Source organism: Mauremys mutica, chromosome 2, assembly GCF_020497125.1.
Source record: "Mauremys mutica isolate MM-2020 ecotype Southern chromosome 2, ASM2049712v1, whole genome shotgun sequence".
In the NCBI taxonomy this organism is placed as follows: Eukaryota; Metazoa; Chordata; order Testudines; family Geoemydidae; genus Mauremys; species Mauremys mutica.
The window spans coordinates 223,474,418-223,498,805 of NC_059073.1; the positions used below are offsets into that span (position 1 = coordinate 223,474,418).

At 38.9% G+C, this 24,388-nt stretch overlaps 1 protein-coding gene across 8 annotated transcripts in view; it reads right to left on the reverse strand.

The window, feature by feature from the left end:
• Positions 1 to 24,388, reverse strand: part of RARB (retinoic acid receptor beta) — a 499,718-nt gene that overhangs the window by 125,835 nt on the left and 349,495 nt on the right. The window contains exon 1 of one of the 8 annotated variants that reach the window (XM_045003222.1): positions 15,663 to 16,098. The exons of the other annotated variants lie outside the window; for them this stretch is intronic. Within the exon in view, the coding sequence (XP_044859157.1) occupies positions 15,663 to 15,819 (157 nt within the window). The 5' untranslated portion in view covers positions 15,820 to 16,098. Of the gene's footprint in view, positions 1 to 15,662; positions 16,099 to 24,388 lie in introns of those variants that run through there. 8 annotated transcript variants of the gene reach the window in all.

Genomic DNA, 24,388 nt, shown 5'->3' on the forward strand with positions numbered 1-24,388 from the left:
TAATTTCACTTTTCACAAGGAATATAGGGCTTGCCTCCATTGATGAACTGAGTTGTGGGGGGATTTTTTTTGTTTGTTTTAAAAATTGCATATTATAGGCAGCAATAAACACTTACCAACTGGTGAGTGTAGCCTCACTCACTACCTTTTGCAGAGCATGGTTTGTATAAGCAAGTTGAAAATGAATACATCTGTAAATAATAAGTGTGAGTATGCAGAACTTAATAAACAGGGGCATAAAAAGAAATTGAACTGTAGGGTGCAGCAATTAGAGTAACTGTCCTTTTATTAAAAATATATTGTTTCCAGCTTTCACTTGAAAAGACTGACAGCTTTTTGCAATTTTCCCCATTCTGAGTTCCTTTCCTGAGTAAGTCCCCTTCACTCTGCACACACTTTGCTCTTTTGCTGACAGCCCACACTCATTTGCAAAAGAAAGGACTGTTTATCAGGCAACAGCCCATTGTTCAGTATAACTCATTGCTCAGGAGTGTTATAGTGTTTGGGTTTTATTAATAGTAAGCCTTGTCTACACATAGTTATCACTGTAAATATGTTAAGAGTGTAATTTTTTAAATAATATAGTTATACCAATATAACCTCTAATGTAGGCACCGTTATACCAGTAGCAATAAGGTATGCCAGTATAAGGCCATTTATATCAGTATAATTGCATCCACGCTGCGGGGGAGTAGGTTGTACAGCTTAGCTATATGGATATAGTTAAAGCAGTACAACGTTTGCATATAGACAAGGCCTTGGTAAAATAAAGGAATTGTTTAACCAACTGGGCATGTTTGCATGTGGAAACAGTCCCACTTCAGTAGGGTGACCAGACAGCAAGTGTGAAAAATTGGGACAGGGGGTGGGTGGGTAATAGGCTTCTATATAAGAAAAAGCCTCAAATATCAGGACTGCCCCTATAAAATCAGGACATCTGGTCACCCTACATTTCAGCCAATGGTGGTCAGAAATCAGTGTAGCTGCAAAGGTTCTGAACTCTGAGAGAAGCGCCAAAGTGCAGAGGAAGAAGAAAGGACAACTTTCTATTAGAGAATCCAAAACATGTATAAGGGAACTCTTTCTCCTTGAGGAAGTGAGAGGAGGGAGGGTGTGATCTCTTTCTGGTGTGATCTCCAGAAATTTCCCCTGCTATCCCTAGACTTCAAAGGCATCAGAAGCATACTGGGAAAAATTAACTCTCACACTGTCACACATACCACCACACACCCTGAGGCAGGAAAAGCTGCTGTTGTTCTCAGTCTTCATATGCTTTTCTAAGAAAAGTGGGTGTCTTTGGTCAGTCACCAGGCCAAGAATTAGAAGTACATTAGCTATAGTACTGCACTCCAAGCTTTCTGATGCTGATGCTTGCTGATGCTGACAGAAACAGCCAGGATGGGTGAATATTTATTAACTGAACAGCACCAATATTCATACGATGGAGCAAATGCAGTACTCAGGTTCATAAAACTGAAGTGGACATGCACTCAGACCACTTGAAACTTTTGAATACTTGTTATACAAAAGATTGATATTGTGTTGGGGAAGTCACCTGAAAAATGACTAGCTAGGATTCTACCAAATTTTCCCTCATCAAAATTCAGTACTACTGTCATCGTATTTATATACCTCTTTACATTTCAAAGTATCTTATAGACATTAAATATTTTTCACAACAACCCCATCAAATAGCTAAGTATTATTATCCCCATTTTACAGACGGTGTAATGAAGGCACAGAGAGCATCTTATCCAGAGTTCCAAAGTAAATCTGTGACAATACTGGAATTAGAACATCAGCTCCTAACTTTTTTTTCAATCTAACAGACAAAGTATGAAGAAAAGACAGACACACAAGAGGGACTATTCTCCTGCTCGCTCTCTCTCTGCAATAAATTCTTCTATCTGCCCACTCTGAGTCAAAAAGCTGACCAGCAGCACTCCATACAGTCTTCAGCACATGGTCTGAAATGGCTTTTCTAGCCTGCCAGCATCAGTCTCATGTAGGAGGGAAGAGAGTATAGTATATGCACACATACATTCAGTGTACCACGTATGAGAGGGTGATGTCCATGAGATAACTGGCATTTATTATTCATCATGTATCTTTGACACTGCCCCACTTTTTCTTTGCCCACCAGTTCATCTCCTGAGAACCTCCTACATTATTCCGAACTTCTGAACAGCTTCAAATTGCCACTACACTTTTGACAAAACATTGTGACAGAGATATATTTTCTTGCCCTTCAAATGTGGAATTTCCTTACAAAATTCCATTGGCCCAACCAAGACTAGCAACATAGAGTCCTGGACTAGTGACAAGTTTAAGGTTCAATGTCTTGGGAAACTTAAGGATAAAAACAGGATGATTTATGCCATTGGAAAGGGGAGATTTACTCTTTCAAATGGGATGCACATGCTTCTAGTCCTAGAGTATCCCTAAATATGGATTTTCAACTATGATATTATATATGGAAAAGCCACGTTAAGTAATTTTAGGTGTTTCTAAAATGTATTATTATCCTATATTACATTACACGCTTCTATGTGTATTGTAATATAGTGTTATATACTAAAAGCACAAACACAAAACTTGACTCTCTATAGTAGGAAGCTTTTCTCAGCATGCATGGGGGACCTAAGCCATCACTTCCTGCAGAAATTAAGTTTATTTTTAAAAGTACTTTTCTAATTCTCCTGGTTGGAAAGAGAGCTTTTTGAACACAAATCAATTCAGTAATGTCTTCCCGAGTTTGCAGAACAACACCCTTAGTGCCTCTGCTGAAACTGAAAGCATTCACAAACTGCAGAGAAGTATAACTGACAAGACTCCAGTGAATTTCACTACTGCTATTCAGAACATTGTGAAAAGTGGTCAATATGTCAAGAATCGTGTCAGTTTCCCTGTGCAGCTCAGGAAAGCTCTGAAAAGTGGTTAAGGTCTTTAATGCAGTTATTCACAGGGAAGAAGGAGGAGGGTAGAGAGAAGCACAGACAACCTCCCCACAACAGCCAAGCCAAGGTTTTTGAACTAGCAAAGATGAAGGGGCTCGGGGCTGACAGAAATAAAAACATCTTTTTACTTGTAATCTGAGCAATTTTTATATGAAATTATTAAGATACAATAAATAGGAGATCCCATGACAGCATTTTAGAGTCATTTGTCAGAACTGCTCTTTAATTATGTAAGAGTAATTAAACAGAACAGAAGTGCCCTTTAATTAGCTAATTCTTGCACAACTCTGGCAAATGTGAAGCACTATTGTAAGTGCCAAGCATTCTTCTGATCTACCCACACAGAATTTTCATAAAATAAGCAGCCCTGTATATTTTCCATTTATTTCCTCACCTGGGATCTGATCCTACAATTGTAGTGCAGGCAAATCTCCCCGAGTCCTTTATTTGCGGGTTTCTGTCAGTACAACTTTTGAAAATTTCAGAAAATTATTTTTGTTCTTTTTCCAGACAAGATGCTGCCTGTCACCTAGACAAATTGAAATGGCTGCTTGCAAGGAAAAGAGTGCCCCAGGAAACAAAGAGAAGCTCTTTGGAAAAATTCTCCCCACACAATTGCTCCAGGGATGGCCAAGATGGATAATTGTCATGTGGGCTGGTGCATGATTTAGAAAACTCTCACTTAACCTATAGACAGGAGCCATCTTGTTGTCTGATGGTATCCCCAGGCTCTGCAAACTAGTTTGTCTGATCACTAGCTTCTATTGTTCCCTCAGATAAGCAAGGCCCCAGTGAACAATTAAAGCTTTCAATAAATAATCTGTAAGCACATTCATTTGATTTACTGTTATTTGATACAGCAGTTAGTTTCAATGGGGCAGTTAATATTGATCACGCAAAGTACTCCAGACAAACATGAAACACTTCCAGAACTCCATGGATTATTACTCTTTATCCGCCACTCATCTGGGTTACTTGTAATGGTTGTGAAATTCAGAATCAATAACAACAATTAGTGTTCTGTACACTCTGAGGAATGAATCATGTGAAATATGTTTTGTTACAAAAATGAAACATAAAAGAGCTGATAAATGTAGAAGATGCTTCAAAAAGACACAGGAAAAACTGAAGTAATTTTCACATGACACTGTAAAATGGACAATGACAAGAATAAAAAATAAAAATAAAACATGGATCAGTAAATGCAGGTGGCTAAAAAACAACATCAACATGTGCATTTCAGGGCATGGTTCTTAGAGCCAAGGATTGTCACAAATTCCTGGGGAGAATTAGGAACACCGATCCCACTGATTGTCAGTGAAGTCAATAGGAATTGTTCTCCTAACTCCCTCTTGGGCTCTTCTGAAAATGCCAACCCAAATCCCGCAGTTCACACTCACTCCCTGACTCCAACTGGTAAGAACAGCACGGTTTTGGTCCTAAATCGGGAAATGAAAGAATACAAAAAAGTCACAATTTCACTCCCGCTGATTTCAACTGAAGCAAAATCCATCACTAAATTGGAGCTAAATGTTTGTAATGAAAACTTATTAAAATTAATAGAGCTGGCAATATGTTGTATGTGATATACATCTAAAGACACCTTTCCTTGACTTCAGATTCCTATAAATTAGTTGTGAATCTAATGAAATGCATGGAAACAACAATACTGCAACATCTCTGCTAGAGTAATAATTCTAGATAATTAAAATGCAAAGCAATGAGAGAAATGTTTTATCATTAAACTGTAACCAGAGCTCTGTGTGAAATCATCCGTTCAGAAGACTTGTTTTTCATCAATTATTTGTTATTTATCTGATGTAAATATAAAAAGGGCTAATTATAATGTATGACTCCTTATACAGCTTCTTGTTATTAAGGCCAATGAAAGCATTCTGAAGACCATAATGAAATAATTATGTTTGCCTTTAAGAATTCTCTTCAATAACACATGGCAGTACTGCACTAAATTAAAACATCAGGAACTAAATTTCACTTGCATCTATTTCCATTTTAGCTAATTATACCCCCAAGCTTTCCAACAGACCAGGCTCTAAAAATCTTTTTGAAGCTGAAATGGCCTAAGGAACAGCAGCCTTTTATAATTATGGACTTTGATGAAGAAACAAAGGTAATTCAGCCCTGGAAGCTTTAATATTCCAAAAAGGTTATCATGTGAAATCTTCATCTGCTATGAAAAACGGGGCAAAACTGGGGTGACTGTACGCAAACGTTTGTGTTCCAAGTAAATGATATTCTGATTTAATCGAAACATATTTCACCTGCATCACTTCCACCATTGCTCTTGTTTTCAGATTATTTTCTAATTCTGAAACATTTGCACATTTCGATGCACGGTAGTTAGGATTAGTTAGAGGGCAAGGGAGGGTGGAGCTAGAGAGCAGGTATACTGTGATTGAGCTCCATATGTACATTATATAAGAGTCATACAGCCACTTCAGCACTTTCAAAATCATACATGGGGATTTGAAGCTATCTCCTAACAAGCCCTCTGCGTGCTCATGCTTCAGTCACAAAGTGCTGTGTACACAGAACGCTTGCAGGATCTGGCCCAAAACATGGGGAAAGGAAAGGATGTGGCTAAGGAGAGGACACAGCAGGATCTGAGTCAGCTCAGATGTCCTGCTGCTCAAAGAGTAATTCATTGCTTTTAAACTTTAGAGAGATGATAAATCTACAACATCTCAGAGAAGTGAGTGTGGTTATACAAGCAAAAATAGAGACTGGCAGCTCACATAACTAGCGTGAAGAACACGTGTGGCAATATGCGACTAGAACAACGCAGGTCAAAGGTGCTCTCAAATTGCATTGGGAGTGGGGACGTGAGGAAAATACTTCATTTACAAAAACAAAAAATAAAATAATATTTTGAGCACAAAGATTTCAAACACAGACAGACCAAATTATAGCAAAACATCAGTGTGATGGGGTAGAAGGACCTTTAGCCATGCTTGAAAACTGGGTCCCAAAGGTATTCAAACTGGACCCTAAAGAGGATCCTATAATACGTAGAGAGCCTATTGGGTGGCTAAGAAGATTTCTCAAAAATAAATAAATAAATACATAAAAATAAAGTCAAATATCTTTTTCTCAGGCCTCAGTGAGAAAAGTAAGAGCAACTGCTAAAAAAATTTAAGGATCTCACTCTTAAAATCAAAAGAAGACACATACTTGCAAGACTTTTCTCTTTTAGCTTTGCTCTCTGTCCCAAGCTAAAATTGGAGACTACTATTCTCTTAGGAAAGCATCCATCTTTTTCTAAGATGCCTATTTCAGTGGTACCCAAAAATGGTCTGGCTATGCTAAACATCACTAGGTGGCACTGTTATACAGTCTTGCAAGCGTCCTAGTGTTAGCGTGCGAGCAAATGTTCAATCTTGGGAAGACATGGTGTGGTGTTCTTAGTTTTTGTTATGCATATTTGTGTGAAGAGGCAGTGGACCTTGGAGAAAGAGCTGTGCAAGCAGCAGGAGAGTTTGCTCTCTTGGTCTCTGATTAGAATCAATTCCTGAGACAGAGTTGCTCTTTGGGAACTGGTATTGATGTTGGACTGAGATTCCAGAAAGAAGGGATTACCTGCATGCTGTTTGAACACCTCTGAGATCGGTGTATGTGTGTAAATAAAAAAATTTACACTTACAATATATCTGGGTCCCAAAACACTGAAGCCGACTTGCAAGGCTCAGGAAAACGGCTCCCACTTAGCAGAAGTGTGACTCTGGTGTCAGAATGAAACACTGGTGTTGAAGGAAGATCAACTGTCTACTTTTCCATAAGATACTGATGCCTCTATTTGACATTCTGCTAAACTACCAGTGAGGCATGGCGAGAAAGAATAAAACAGTTTGTTCTAGGCCACTAATTTAATGGAAAGACTGTTGTAGGAACTTTTGCAACCTTGAGCAGTTGGATTCAGATATTGAATGATGGGAATCAATAGATTTTTAGTTTGGTTGTTTATTTGCTTATATGCTCGCTGAATGAGGTACAACTTTAATTGTATATTAAAGATAAAATAGATGGTTTTGTGATTAAAGCACTGGATTAGGACTCAAAGAAATCTGGGTTTAATTCCTGGCTCTGCCATGGACTTTTTGTCTGACACTGGTCAAGTCACAAACTCTTTCTGCCTCAGTTCCATATTTTTAAAATGGGGATAATTTTTCCTTCTTTCCTCCTACACAATGCATATCTTGTATATGAGATTTTAAGTCCTTCTGGGCAGGGATTATCCCTTCCTATCTGTTTGTGCAATATCTGGCACAGTGGGACTCCGATCTTGTTGGGGGCTCTAAGCACTACTTAATATAAATAACCAAAATACATAAGCCTATTAATGACTCAGTTGCACAAGCACTCCATGCACAGCACTCCTATCAAAGTCACTGGGATCTATGCGTATGGACTGCTTACAGGATCACGCTCTAAAAGAAAAAAAAAATCATCTTATCTAAGAGTATGTCTACACTGCAATTAAAAACCCGCGGCTGGCCCATGACAGCTGACTCATGCTCATAGGGCTCGGCTAAGGAGCTGCTTCGTTGCATGCAGACTTCCAGGCTTGGGCTGCAGGCTGGGCTCTAGGATCCTGCGAGGTGGTAGGGTTTTTTAAATCACGGAAAGTGCATAAAATGGAAAACCCTCCAAACTATGGATGGACTTTAACAATGTATCCTTACTGGTGAAGATCCAAAACAGTCTGTATATTTATAAATGCTCATTCAGCTTTAACCTATTTAAATCTATACAGCTTCCATTTATTTGCACGTATATATTTAGTTGCCTTCAATTTTACATATGCCATAGATCGGGGGTTAAATCATTTGGTCCAATAGAAATAGAAAGTATAGATATCCCATATCCAAGATTCTTCATATTGACATGCTGATTGATAATCTCCTCTTTTAACAGAAGTATTTTAAGAGGCTGTAAAACTCAAACAGAATGTTAAAAGAAGGTAGGGTTAGTTATAAGGGCTTGTATTAGGAAATTATCTTTCTCCCTGCCCACTTCTAAAATAAAGGCACAACTAAATTAACTTTGTGGGCAAGTGTCCCTAAACCACATAATGTCTTTATCAGACTGTCATGTATAGCACAAAAATTCTCACACTATAGTTTGTGGAATACTTGCTGGTGGTCTGCAAAGGGCCGGCTAGTCACATGGTGCCGGTTCCCCTCTCTTATTTCTAACTGCTAAAATGTACTAAAGGCAGCTAAAAACACATCACTTTCCTACAATTACTTTTCCAAGTAAACAACGGCTGCTGTCACCACAGGGATTTTACTTCATTGCCAATGGAGGAGTGGTAAATTTGGTTGTGAATGGAAGGGCAGAATGTGTGCAGAAAATAATGTCTATATTAAAATGCAGACCACAATGAAAAACTTTGAAACTCGCTGACATATAGACACTCATGAGATGACAAATGCAAGGAAGTAATGTAAACTATTAGAGAAAGGGCCTGGGGGGCTCAAATTGATATTTCTGCTGTTGAAATCTGCAGTTCTGTTTGGACAAGGTATTCTTGCCTTCTCAATTTACGATGTGCTGTTAAACAGAGCCCATATATTGCCCCAGAAGTGGCTGCATTTCTATGGTGGATGAAGTCATCCCAGTGGCTGGTTTATATATCAGTTTCTTTTTTAATGTGCTTTGGAAAGCCCTTTAACCAAGATTAAAAAAAAACAAAAGCCTAAAATCAAGTTCCTAAATCCATATTTGGACACCCAAATAAGTGGTCTATTTTCAAACGTGTTGAGAACAATGGGAGTTGTTGAATGCTCAGTAAATTTTAAAATCGGGCCACTTATTAAGGTCCCCAAATATGGATTTAGGAGCCTAACTTTAGGGTCCTGTTTTTGAAAAGCCTCTGAAATATGTGAAAGCATGTCATGCCAGACGAATAGGACCATCCACAGTATTTAGACTATTTTAAAAGAAACACTTTAAAATTGATACTTCTGTCTCAAAAATGTTTTACTAACAACGAAGATAGCTTGACTTAAGAGAAAAGTCATCTCTATTTTGCTAGTTTATTTTGTGCATGTGACAGCCCCTTCTGGATACCTGTAGTCAGTTGCATTGTTTTGCCTGCACAGTTGCTAATTTCACCAAAGATTTCAATGGAACTAATTCTGGTGTAAAGGTACTACTCAATGCCAATAAAGTGGCAAAATAGGGCTCTTGGTAAACAAAACTTGCCTGCTGTTTGAGTGGGGCTTTCACACACAATAGCATGGAGATTTTTTTTTTAAAGGAATAGGATAATATGACTGTAAAACCACAAAAACTGACAGGGGGCAAAATTTGAAGCTACAATTAGCTGTTTTGAAATGAATTAGATATAAATTTCATGATGTCTCTCCAGCTTTTCCCCCTCTCTTTTACAAAATGATACTGTTAATGCATTCCTATGGGCATTTTTCCATCAAGTAACTGCCCCCTCACCAATCCTAAATTGCTTGCTAGCAAGGGACATCGGTCATCACAGCCTATGCCAGATTTCAGGAATGGGGCCAGATTAACAGCCCCACCCTTCAAGATGATATTATGGCATCACCAGACCATGTTGGTTGCCTTTATTTAAGTGTATGCCATTGATCTATTATGTGCCCTTGTCAGGTTCTGAGGCTGCCTGGCTGGGATCATGGTTCAACTCATGAAAGGGCAAAGCCAAAGGAAAGTCACTCTTCCTGCTTTACTCACCATTATATCTAAATGTGCCCATTTTCCCGCCTATATTAGTGCCTACAGCACAATATTGTTCTGTTAGCTGGATTGCCCATTGTGTGGTTATAATAATCTCATGCATTTTGCATCTTGTATTTTTGCAATTCCATTTGGTTGATAAGGTTTTGGCTTTCAGCAAGCAGTGGTATGGGTCTCGTTGCATGGATATGGACTCTCTGAGTATGAGCACAGGTAAAAAATCAATTAGGATTTGGTACGTCACAGGATAATTACTTTGAGCAGTGTATCCTGGTGGAAGTGGTTATAATATTGGCTTCCCTAAGGAGTAAACATTGATAAGAGGCGAGAGGGTGGTCTGGCTTCCCCACCACACAGTAATATAGAAATGTGGGGAAGGGGAGAGGCAGAGTGCTCCATCTTTTGTATTAGGCATTCACTTACCTTCCTGTAATCTACAGGAGCAAAACGCTTAGTGCAAAGTTTGGGGATTTTCACAGTACAATAGCCTACGCGAGACGGTGTGCCTGTTTAGGCATTTGTATTATGCAGGCTTTGTTAATAGGCAGCCCTGCTCAGTCCCAGAAAGTCTGGATAATAAAAAATATCCAAGCACAGGAAGGGGAAAAAAAAGCCCCACCTTCCTTTTCAACGGCTGCCACAGCCTTTGGATTCTATAGAGTAAAATTTATTTACTCAGGTTCCAGTTTCCTGGCCATTTTATACATACACTGGTGTCCTCGATGCACAACAGCTAGTGGAGATATGGAAACCCCTTTGAAGCCATGACTTTTAGCCCCCATCAGTTGCATGTTCAAATTCAGTGTTCCCAGGCTGACACCAATTCTTGATTCTCTCCTTCCATGCAGGGCTGGGGCGAGGGAGACCACATTTTTCAACAAAACTGATCCCTATGATCGATGAGACTGCGATGCAGAAACTCACTACAGTTCCATGCTTCAATTGGAGTTTTCAGTATGACTGGATGTTGTGGCACAGAGCAGAAGGCAGAGGAGCCCTATAGCACACAGTGCTTCAGAGCATGCAGACACTGCGCTGGGCCTAACCACCGTTATTCTTTCGACACTATTCTAGAAGATCTAAAATCCTCCTGTATAATGCAGGTTCAATTCATCAGCTACAGAGAGGGTGGTGCGTAACTTAGACATGAGCAAACTAGTCACCTGGGGCATGTAAGTGAGATGGAAGTGTAATTTGCAGGCTGGTACATTTCATTACTAGTGTAACCAAGTGTAAAGACCCTTAGCAGAGGTTGGTTGGAGGGTGAGAGCGCAGGCATGAGCCAGACATGGTTAAGAGACATGGCTTGTGTAAACGGCTTCTGGAAAGTGTACTCACATAGTGGAAAGTGGTGATGTCGTGCGATGTAAGGATGACTAACTCCACTTTCTAAAACGTAGTCTCCTTCTCCCTCCCAATTTGGTATAGAACTGCCTGGCAACAGTGCACAAACTCAGATTTGCCCTGCCTGGGGGCACCTTTATTACACAGGCCCATTACACAAATAGAAAACCACCCACAGATATTTCACTTTTGCTCCAAGCTTATTCTACACCAGTAACACCAATGTATCCCTCTCAGATTTTGCACCCTCAAGAGTTTTTAACAGCGTTGCACTTCAGCCGTAGTTTGCATGCTGGGGACTGAATCGGGCCTGCTATATCAGATGCTAAAATACGGGATCAGTTATTCTAGTTTCAGTTCATTCAGAAAAAATATTCATGCCATGCTTTTTCAAGAGAAGGTAATGAAGCCAGGATAACACAGAGGATGAGAAATAATTTAATCTGATGCTTGAAGTAAAATTCAGGGAACACCGTGACAGATTTCATTACATCTTACAGATGCTTTTACTTGTTATCTTTGTAGACTGATTAAACCATAGGAGATCAAGCGCAGATATTTTAAATAAAGTACTTAACAACTCCTTCTTAACCATCTCGCTGTGAAGTTTATAACAACCATTAAAGAGAATAACCTGTTTTGAACAGACCTTGCCTTCTCTGGTGCCAGTATGTGATTTACCAAACGCACCTGCAGCAATCTGATACTTGCAAATGCAGATTTCAAGAACCACACTTCAAAATGTCTGTTTTTAAATTCAGAAAGATGAAAGAAAATAAGGAACTGAGCTCTTTGTTGAGCACAGATGTTTCTAGGATTTCCAGTGCCCGCAGAGAACAAGAACCTCCCCCAATCCACACTTCACAACAACCTGGGATTTACAAGTAAATTTTATCCTTCTGGATTTCTTTTTTAACAAGATTTTTGAAGGTTAACACCTCCAGTTCTTACTCAGCCAAACCTCCCAGGGAAGCCAACTGGGAATTTTCCCTTGAGTAAGGACTATATACTACGGGGATTATACTGATCGTATTTACAGCCTATGTGTATACCCATAATTTTATCTTTATTGAGTTCTCTACTTCTGTAAATGTAACAAAATGTGCTAGACTAATAGAGGTTTTCTATATTACTTGTTGAAACACTGCTTTCATATGAATGCTTAGGTTATTCCTGTTTTGGGCCTTCTCATTTGAGGTCACCTGTTAAATGAATCATATGAAGATTTTTTTTTTCCTATACGATCTTCTAGGACAAGGGGAAATCAGCCATTCCGCCTTTTTCATGTTCTGTCTGGTCCAATCCTGAGTGCACCCATGCTTCCATGCTATTCAGCTGTTTCATGTTTCAACAGAAGTTATTCAATCTCTACTTTTTTTTTTGTAGCTAATTACTGAAGCTGTGCAACAGGGAAGCTGAAAATTATATTGTACTTTAAAATACAAATGAGGCATTTTTATAATCTTAATTTTAGTCTATATTCTCCTCTTTAAAGGTCTATATTCTCCTCTTCAAATCTAGTCTTGTCTGATTTTGATATATTGGCCTGATTTCTCTCAAGAGCGAGTTAAGAGGAGTGCTTACTACTGATGTTTAAAAATTCAATCAATCAGTTTTATTCCCTTCCTTTAAGTCCATTACTTTCTTTGTAAATGAATTATTTCTTCTCTCTAATCCATTACAATAAAATTAAATCCACATGAAAAATATACATACATATATAAGCACTCAATGTATATATACATTCTTGTTTGTGTGTGTGTGTGTGTGTGTGTGTGTGTGTAAACATATATACTTACATGCACACATGTGTAATACATATGGTTTATGCTTGATTTGCAAACCTACTCAACGGGAGAAGGAAAAATAGTGTACAAACACAAGTCATGTTTGGAGTGCGTCTTAGCTTCTATTTCAATGTGCAGACCTTCCATAGGCTAGGACAATTCATAACATTACAGGATTGCACTCTGCACATTGAACTGCAATGGAATTACTGCGCAGAAGTTGGGGACATACAGTACTCTAAATTAAATGCAACAAGGATTAATTCTTCCAGCATCTCAGCTGCAGCATTGATGCTGTTCAGGATTGTTACTGGGCTCTTTTGAGTCTGCAATATGCATGCATTATTCCCTTAACATCCATTTACCTCCTACTCCAGACTCCTCATCTCTATCAAAGTAGCATTTATAAGGCCTAAATCAACTGCTGCAGGTGCATCATTTGTATTGCTGAGCCCCTCTCTCCCCCTCCCCCCCTAAAAATCCTACCAAGTACTTAATACTTTTGAATCTCGGCTATGATTACTTTACACAAAACCACAGAGGTCTAAATAGGAAGAGAGAGTCAGGAAATACTTGTGGTTGAAATTAACCATTGTCATTGTTACATTTACAGCACTGGAGCAAACTTTAGTCATTGTGCTCTTTGTATCACTCCCCCAAACCCAAAATTGTTCTTTGTCAGCACCTCATATAAGTAATAAAACAGTTTATATTTCAACAGAATTTTAATAAATTAAAATACGTGTGCATATTTTTATATGTACACACAAACACATACTTAGAGTACTTGCTCATTTTTTCAGAATAAAATCATTACTACATAAATTAACTGAACACTACTTAGAAAGTAACCAGCTAATGTGCTTTCCAGTATGAGTGTCATTAACAGTCAGTTCAAATTACAGCCAAACAAATTATAATTCAGGTTCAGCCTGATTTTAAGTTGCCCTGCAGTAAAGTTTAATTGTATTCCTTACAAAATTATGAGACTCAATTCCTGAAAGCACTTTTCAATATTTTTTATTTACTCTTGTTAATATGAGTTTCTTTGATTAGCTGACCTTTTCTATTATCAACACTTGTCTCTTATCGCTGGCCCTAGGCAAATGACATATTTACCACTCTTCCACTCTGATAAGGGTAATTCTATGTTTAATTTGTTCAAGAACAAACACAACATTTTTCATTTTTTAGAACATGTTTCTAGTTAATAACAAAAGTATAGGAAAGTGCAGATAAAAGCTACACTTTATCTAAAAATTATTTAAACAATTATCGGAATGTGATGAACAATATTTTTCCAGAGAAAGTTTCATATTATGGGACTTGCTTACTAATGAGTCAAAAATTCTAGGATTCAAAGCATTTTTATTACCATAGTTAAACTTATATTTCTGTTTAAATCATGGTAACCAGAGGATACATTTTTAGTGAAATGTCTTTAGTTTCTTACGGTTATGGAAGAACTTTCAAGTAATAGGTTTTCTTTCATATCTTGCGACCTCAAATGTAGAAATATTTTGAAAGTAGCTAAGGGAAAATAAATAAAATATGTTGATTTTTTTTAATGAGTTTAATTCTTTTGAATTGTAAAGATGTTAAACATTTGAACCCATATAGTTGCCAATCATTATTGATTTTTACAAGTCTTTTCTCAGTGGTTTACTGGTTCAAGAACTAATGCCATATATATTCTGAGAAAAAGTTTTGCGGAGAGTCATAAATATGTTAATCCACCAGGCACTTCTTTTAAGAACTTTTTTTTCTTTAATTCCCTCTGGATAAACATCATTGAAGGGAAAGCTACATTTATTCTTATGCAGCTTTGAACTCTTTGGAAAACAAAGATTTCAGACATAATTCTATAGCTAATGCTGCACTGAAGTGTCAAAGAGTGTGTTAAAAACATTTTGATAGATAGCCAAGTCATTTATCTTAATCAGCGTCAGAGCAGAGAAGCATCCTGCAGGCTCTTTAATGCAGAGTATAGAGGGATGCGTACTGGTACTTGTAATTTCTCAGACTTGAAACTACAGTGTTAAAACACTGCCACTGTTTACCATCTATGTTTCTCAGCACTATGTCAAGATCAGATAACAAAACAGTAATTTTTTAAAAACTACATTACAGTATCTATGCTTCCTCTTCTACTAATCTGAGACTCTGACTGAATCTGAAGGTATGAAAATAATTGATGGCTAAACACAAGGGGAGTTCACAGTTAGTAGTTTTCTAGCAAAACAGCAACTTCTTATAGCAACAAAGTGAAGAAGAAAGGTGGCAGCAAGGTCAGTACAAAGAAATATTGCTTTTTCTTAGCAAGGGAAATATTAATGGAAGCCTAAAACTATCGCCTGATTTCAAGAACATCACCTATACTATGCAGTTTAAAGTCTTTGTAAGGAATGTACAGAATACAATTTTAATTGCTTGGCTGCACTGTTGAAATGTACATCAAGAAAATATGCAATCAATTACCAAGTGTGATGGGAAATTATAGCAGGGAGGCAAAGGAAAGAAAACTACAACAGAGATTCTGTGTAATTTGTCCTTCATTGGACGGAATTTAAAAAGTCGTGCTGTACTATATTATTGTTTTGCATTTTCCTGTTTGCTAAAAACCTGGTTGAAGGGTTGATATACTGTGTAAAAAGGTGGAAACATAAAACATATTTTAAATATTTTTTCTGCGAAAGAAAATAAATATTTACACAACCACATTTTGCATAAGAAAAAGCCCTTACAATCCCTATCGCAAATTAAAAGTAGGTTTTTTTTGTTTGTTTGTTTTAACTGCATGCAAATAATTTTTTTGAAATCTGGAAAAAATAATGGGACCTACATTGAGCACTGTGCCGGTGTTGCCAGTCTGTTTGTGCCAATCCACTGAAGCATGCTTTCAGAGCCTTCTCCTGGAGCATGCAAGAAGACGGACTTGCAGTGTAGAAATCCAGAATTTGACCAGGGCTCACTGCTAGAACATCCATACAGTCAAACATGATTCCCCTTCTGCAGAACGTCTGCAAAAGTGCTTTCCTCTAGGTGTGGAGGAAAATGGTATATAAAAGTACACCCAACTCCATGAAACTCTGCCCCTTTTTTGGCACGTAGGCTGTTCGTCTTTTTCCCAGACCAGAATCATGAATTATGACAGACAACACAGCTAAAAGCCTGTAATTGATCCAAATGATCATTTACCATTTTCCAGGCTGCTCAGCCAATCCAGCAAGATAGGGGGAAACAAGCAACATTCCAAGTTTTAGTTTCAATCAAATCATTCCAAAAATCCTTTAGATTCAGTCCTGCCTCATAAGTTGTTGTTGAAGATATGATCTTTTTCACATCACACACATCATCAAAGTCCCAGTAATAAAAGACCTTTGATAGTAACTCTAGATCCCCCTCACCAGTGAATAGATCCTTCTGCCTCTGAACAGCTCACTTCCTACTATTTGTGTCACACAGAATGAAAGATTGAATTGCCTAATATATGCGAGTGAACTTTCCATGAACCCTTCCCAGGCTGCTAACCTTCAAATGACCCAAACCAGTCTGACATCACCAGCTCCCAGGATTCTCACACTGCTTAAAAACTCCCAGCAGCCCTGCAAAAGCAGACAGGCAGAGAAGCAGGCAACTATTAGCCATTGCCTTTATACTTTCTTATCTTTAAATAATAAAATCAAAAAAATAAAGAGGAAGATTAAATTGCAAAAAGGCTGCTTCTGGGTCCTGTCTGCACAACAACAAATCTTGTATGCATATCATCTGATTCTAGGTGTGTGGATTATTTTAAGTGCCAGTCTATTTCTTAAATTTCCTGCACAGTCCCTACCTCCTCTGTAGAAAGAATCAGCAACACACAGGCACAATTTGCCACTTTACAGGGACATGGCTACAGACACTAGCTTCTCATCTTGGGGAGACAGCTACTAAAGAACATCACAGACTACACTCCTCCCTGTGCAAATGTGTGGTAATGTTTTGGCTGATATTTGTAACACAGTATCCCTGACAGTCTGGAGCTAAAACTCTCCATGCCAGCATCCACTTACTTGAGAATGTTCATAGGCCCATAACTAGGAGAGCTTTAGGTGTTTCAATATCCACCCCACTTCCACCCCCTCCAGACATCCACGTAAATGCAATTAAACACAGCAAATGAATCATTACAGCCTGAATCCTGCAGACGACTCAGGCTGCTGAAAGAAGTGCAGCGAGCCAAAGTGATAGCATTTGGCACTCAGCATTTGCTCAGCACCAGCGCAGAGAAGTTTCTATGTATGGGGACCCGGTTCTGCCAAGCAGCTCCCAGAATCAGACTGTGACCCCTGTGTTCACACCCTACACACTAGTGCAGTGATCTTTGTACAAAGTATGCCTGGTAAGGTATCATTTGAAAACTCAAAATTTGCTGGTCAGTATTGTCCTGGTAAAATATGTGTGGCAACATAATATGTGGTTATAAGATACCCCTGCATAGTGTTAACAACACACATTCCAAACCCCACAGCCTATCCCAAAAAGAAGTTGACAAACAGGTCCATCCTCAACAAGAGAATGTGTGATCTGCTTGATTGGCATTTAAGCAGTAAACAGAGTAAGGGAAGACACGGGTGGGGTGCTGGAACAATTTGTATAGTGGGGGTGCTGAGAGTCATTTAACCAAACTGTAAACCCAGTGTATAATGGAAGCCACTTCAAGCCAAGGAGTGCGGCAGCACCCCCCATTCCAGCACAGGAAGTTCAAACAGGTGAATAAAAACCAGCAGGGAACATCCTTCCACATAGACTCTTTAGCTCCTGGTTCTCAGCTGGAAATATTTTTCAAGAAAAGGACTGTAATTATTAAAAAAGGAGGGCTGAACACCCCAAGATACCCCCCTCTCTCTCTTTGCCCATTGCATTCACTGCACCTGAAGAGACAAGGAAAAGAGGCATTGGACTCTGGTGGAAGGGTTGTGACCTACAGAGTTTGGTCAATAAGACACCTGAAAGCAAGGGGTGAGAATATGACTAAAAAAGCACAAAGCTCAGCTGTCTCACTGGTGGTTCAGTCCTGCTCTCTCTCAACTCTCATCTGCATCTCACAAAAGCAGTACACAAAATTCTGTATTTTTGTATAAATAGTCTCCTTCCTATACAATCTTGCGTACGGATCTGAATCCTGTCAGCTCTTTACCTGGATGGATTGCTATCGGTATTTTAGTAATGAAAAGGAAAATGTAATATCAAGTTCTGAGACACTGTTTTCCCCCTTAAAAAAATAAAAAAGGACAGAAACTTTCAAAAGTGGCCTCTTATTTCATGAGCTTGAACTGAGACACCTTGGATCATAGGTGTTGAGAACTTGCATCTTATACTGGCTTTGGGTTAGATTTTCTAAGGCACAAAGGAAAGAGAGGAGCCCAACTTTCATCAAGTTTCAATAGGAGTTGGGCACTTAATTTCCTTTCATGCCTTTCAATATCTCCCCCTTCAGGTCAATATTGCAGATACTTAGCATTTCCGAAAATCAGACCCGCGGTGTCTCAGACTGGGCACCCAAAACCAGAAAAACACAGAATTAGTGGACACCTTTTGAAAACTTCATCTATAACATCTGATGAACCTGGGAACATTGTGGGTGGGAAATGCACACAAGAAAAGACAAGAAATACTAAGGAGAGATTCACTTTGGGACCTGACCAACTTGCTTAATGGATGTGATGTTCTTTTTCTGCAGAAAGTCCTTTGATGCGTTAAAAGCTCTGTGACAATACCTGTAGATTGTGTTAACAAAACTTTCTGTAAAGATTCAAGAAGTTAAACAAAACAGCATTGTCCCTTGAAACTGATAGGTCTATACTGAAAACAAACCACTGAACAAAAAGCTCTGTTGTAATCTAGAAGCAAAATCCCTTTGAAGACACAAAAACAAAAGCTTTTCTTAATTTTTTCCCCTCTCAGACAAAAGAGATTTAGCTGCTCCTACAGTAGACATAGTCTCACTTCATCGCCTATCCTGATAGAAGAATTATAGGGCTGGAATGCAACACTGGCATCCAGGGGCTTTTAGAGTCTGTCAGAGGAAACTCACCCCATGCTGAAATTGCTCCAGCTTAAGAAGTGGCTCAGTGACACTTACACTGTAATGTGAAAAGTATGCACAATGTAGACTTACCCAAGCACATTACAACAATTTTCAGCACAGCAAGCAGAGTTCTCACTATTAACAAGGAAAAAAGAGGTGGTGACATTTTACTAAAATCTGATTTTATCGTGTGGCTATTGCTTTTTGGTTTTGTTTGTTTGTTCATTTGTGGTGGATAACAAAACTTCATTAAAAGACACTATTTTCTAGACATATAAAACCTGTTTTCTCATGATGAGAATTTAGGAACATCTAGCGTGTCATCATTCAGATGATTGGAAAGATACACACAGAACAGGTGCCACAAGTACTCCTGTTTTTTTTACACACAGAACAAAACATCTTTTGCCAATTTCCAAGTTAGGAAGAAAGGGGGCTCTGTACAGACTAGAGTTCTGGATATGGTGAACATTTAGACCAAGAAGGTACCCTGATGAATTACAATGAACAAAACCATACTGACCAAACATGGTTATGTTTATTTTTTAACTGTTCTAATAAAATTATATTTAATATAAAACCTATTTGGGGTGTTTTTAATTGCAGATAAGTCATGGGCAACTTCTGAAAATAACTGCCAGTAATTCATGCTTAATTGCATATGAATGGAATAAGATGGCTTTTTCATACTATATCTAAATGGGCCAGGTAGTTCATCATGTTTTATTATGAATTATAGTTGCGCTAATGATTACAGTTATTACTGAACCATGTGTAATTAACGAATTCCTCAAATAATCTAACAGTTCACCTCTATAGTATTTCTTCTCAGTTCTAGAATTTAATTAATTTATCTCTTCCAAAGTTTTGTTCCTCTGTAAATTGAACAATTCGGGCTCTTTTAAAAAACATAATACAAAGCAGATGTACCTTGATAACTTGGGAGAATTTTTGCAAAAAATAATATTCATATAGTGTATATCAGACAGCACTAACTACAACCATTTTGAATATACATTGAAGGCATAATTAATAAATTGGTTAATTCAAATGTAACAAAGCTTTAATTATTGACACACATTTTAAACTCTTATCCAGTTCTTGAAAGATTCAAGTGGAAAAGAACTCTCCAAAATTTTCCCTTTAGATCATACAACAACAAAAAATTTGATTTCATGCCATCACCTTGATCTGTTTTTTCTCAATCTGTGGTGGCAAGAAACTTAACAATAAACATATTCTTATCCACAAATGAAATAAAAAATTCAAGTTGGAAATCCATTTCTTTCAGCATTACTGTATATTTGTCAGTGTTACATAGCACATTTGAAACCCATAATCATAAAACAAAAATTTACAGCTAAGGTTTAGCGTCGACATCTGTTTCTCTGGTTTTTGTACAGCAATTACCCACCGGACAATTCAGAATGAAGCACCATGAATCATGTTCTGCACACATGTTTGTGCTGGTCACTTTTTGTAAAGAACAAGAGTCTGAGGATGCCATAATGTGCTTCACAGAGACTTGTCCAGAATTAGGTTGAATGCTGTGTGCTGTCTAAATAAAAAAGCTTTTACTAGCACCAACATATTATTGGCAGACTGTTACAGCCTCATGTGAAGGACAGAAAAAGAACAAATGCACACACACACAAAAAATCTTTAAAAGAAAACATGTTGGCAGTAGCCTACCTTTTTACATGCATTTTACTATTAATCACATGTAACTCTCTCTTGAAACAGTTTTGACAGCAGAGTAAATGGTTACTAGTGAGTGATGTGTGTGTTTAAGCAGTAAAAGCAGAGACAAAGTGAGGTTTCTTCTACTCCCTAGGCAAGTGCTGACACTGAGCTTGCCGCCTCAACTCTGATACTCAGAGATTCTTTTGTGTCAGTTGCTGGGAGAATCACTGGCAGTTAAATCACTGCCATCACCCACACACAGAGGCTTTGATTTTTACCTCTATATTCAGAATAGATGCTAATATGAAATATTACCTGCCTTTTCTTTTCTTTTTTTAAGTTTAATGACATGGGGTTTAAAATCTGGCTACCCAAATCCCACTGTAGTTTACTGTATTTACTTGTTAATATTGTAGGATGTTTTCACATGCTTGAAGAGTAAGAACAATTTTAACAAATTAGGGAAAAGAAGGCTGAACCAGGGGAATGGCTGAATATTTAAAATATCAAGATACTATTGAAAGAATATGAAACACGTAGCAGGAATCGGACTAAAACAATATTGAACCTACAGAGAGAATATCACAGTACAAATATTTTGACTGGCACAGGAGAGACAGCTTTGATAGATGTGAAGTACAAAAAAAAAAAGCAGTCACAGTGCTGATTCTTGGTTGCTGTACTCCAGAACTCTCAAGTGGCTTTAATGTGGATTCCACATAAGATGCAAGATCAGGTCCTAGCTCCAGGGTTATGTTCCAGATACATTACTAGCAATAGTAAAAGGGGGAAAGTGGGTCCGGTTTCAGGTTCACCACCATAAAATGCTCCTGGAGCGTACAGCTAGCCCAGGAGTCTGTTATTGCACATGGCTTTTTGTTTGCTTGTTTTATCATTAGGTACATATTTTCAAAGCTTTTTTTTTTTTAATTTTTTTTATAACCTAAAGGATATTACTAACAACACAATTACATGCATATAAAGATATCCAACACAAGCATATCTGTGCATAATTTACATTTTAAAAATCGGGTAGTTGCACTTTATTCTCCTGCTGCCTGCGGCTTTAGGAATAGCGATGGTAGGTCGGATCCAAAGTCCACCTAGCCCAGTATCTTGTCTCTAGTGCTTCAGAGGCAGCTATAAAAACCTAGAAGTGGGCAGCAGTGGGATAATGTGCTCACCATAACAGGCCTCCTACTGATCTCTAATAGAGATTGGTTCAATATCCTTTATACAAATTTTGTCATTAACTATGATAACTGGATCTTCTTGATAGCCACATCAATTCCCAGTCCTTTTTTGAGTCCTGTTAAATTCTTGGCCTCTATCACTGAGAGGGATAATACATTATTGGCTTTTGAAACCAGGGCCGCCCGGGGGGGGGGGGGGCAAGAGGGGCAATTTGCCCCAGGCCCCGAACCCCACAGCGGCCCCCACCAGAGTTTTCAGGGGGCCCTGGAGCGGGGTCCTTCACTCGCTCCGGGGGGCCCGGAAAACTCTTGCGGGGCCGGGCGCAGGAGCTTCTTCCGCTCCCGGTCTTCGCCGGCGGGGGGGTCCTTCCGCTCCGGGGCGGAACGACCCCCCGCTGGCGAATTACTGCCGAAGACGGAGCGGGACCCGCTGCCGAGTTCAGCTCGGTCTTCGGCGGTAATTCGGCGGCGGGGGGCCCTTCCGTTCCGGGACCCGCCGCCGAAGTGCCCCGAAGACCTGTGGCGGGGCCCCCTCCCGCCGCCGAATTACCGCCGAAGACCAGGCTGCACTTCGGCGGCGGGTCCCGCTTCGGCGGTAATTCGGCGGCGGGGGGGGGGCCCGCCGCGGGTCTTCGGGGCACTTCGGCGGCGGGTCCCGGAACGGAAGGGCCCAGCGCCGCCGAAGACCCCGGGCCTCCGGAATCCTCTGGGCGGCCCTGTTTGAAACAGAGTGGGATAATACTTTAAAAAAAATTGTAATACTAATCTATATGGTAAATTTAAAAATAGACAAAAAATCTCCTTGAGGCCCACCAGGTGAGCTGTAGATGCCAGCAGAATTCAGTAGTGCTTGTGACATCACCAGCATAGCACATGGACAGGGAGGAGGTGACCTGCAATTTTGAGGGACCCAAAAAGAAAAGATAGTACATATGAAATTAGCTACATACTGAATGGGCCTCTCCCTGCTTGCTGCTTGGGGGATCCAGAACACTGCAATTACTAAATGTCTTCCACTAAAAGCTATTGGCAAATAATTATTTTTTAAATGGATTGAGAACTGGTGTTTCAAGTTTTACCTATAAAGAGATTTTTACAGCTAGATTATAAATCTCCCCAAATAGATAGTTTTAATGGAAATGCTGAGGCAACCTTAGCTATGGAGTCATGAATGGCTCTGACATGCTGTATTATATAATCTGGTGAGAATGTGGCTTGGGAGATCTATAAAATGTAAGGCAGAAGCAAGATAAAAAGGAATAGAAAAGGAAGTAGAAATATTGAACATTAAACTGCTGAGAATATTTCTGCTAAAGATAAGCACTCTTTGTGCTTAATACACTCACAGTTAGTTGAAGGTACAAGTGCACAATGATCCACTAATAATAATAGTAGAGAAACCAAGAGGCTGTTTGAATAATTGTTTTGTTTCTGACTTTTCTAAGGAGGAAGAGGATGGAGACCTGCCTAAGAAAGGGATTACATTTCCTGGTACGATTGGGGAGGAGTAAGATAATGTGTATGGAGAAGGAAGATAATGTGTACAAAACAATAGACATAGCTGTGGAAAGACTGGACAATTTAAAATAGACAAAGTACCAGGTCCAGATAACATACAACCCCAACCGTTAAAGGAAATGAGGGCAGAAATTAGTGAGAACTAGTATATTTAGAAGTTCTCTGTTGACAGATCAGATTCCTGGGGACTGGACACACATAGCAGCATTGCTTAAACAAATGCCACAGTATTCAGCAAATGATTGTGAAATTCAGCCCTGGGCATAAGAACATAACAAGGGCTATTCCTGACCTAACAAGTATTTTGAAAGTTTAAGAGGTAGCTAAGTGGAGTATAGACCTTGTGGTTGTCCTCTACACAAGGGAGAATTTCACACAGATTTAACTTAGAATTCATCGTGGACTGAACACAAGAAACAAATTTCTAGAAGATTGTGATGGTGGAAAACCTAATATAAAGGCAATGGGCCAGATTCTCAGCTGGTGTAAATTGGCATAGCTCCACTGACTTCAACAGATTTGCACATGTATTTAAGACATGCACTTCTTAATTAGTTCACAGAGAAGAGTAGTGCTATGTACGGTATCTCTTGCTAGGGAACAATGAAAAAGTTTTTTAGCTGCAAATGGGCAAAATAACAAAAACAAACGATCCATATAAGAGATAGTGAAGATGTGGTGGTATAGTTGTGGTGTCCATTGGCTTGTTAAAGGTGATAAAAATCAGTTTAATGGGTAGTGACATTCTTCTGATTTATACTTGCTGAACAAAGAATGCCAAAGAAAAACCCCAGTGAACTGAAGTGAGAGCACTACAGTGAATGGGAAAAGGCATTGAGAACATATATTGGCCTCCGGTAAAGAATAAAAATTCACCAAGAGTTACCACACTTTGGTATCTGAGAAAGCTCAGTAATCCCCTCTATTTAATATAAGTAATGAAGGGGCCGTCACTCAGATTCTTACTTTTAAATGGCAGCTAATACACCTCTACCCCGATATAACACAAATTTGGACATAACGTGCTAAAGCAGTGCTCCGGGGGGGGAGGTGAGGGGCTGCACACTCTGGTGGGTCAAAGCAAGTTCGATATAATGTGGT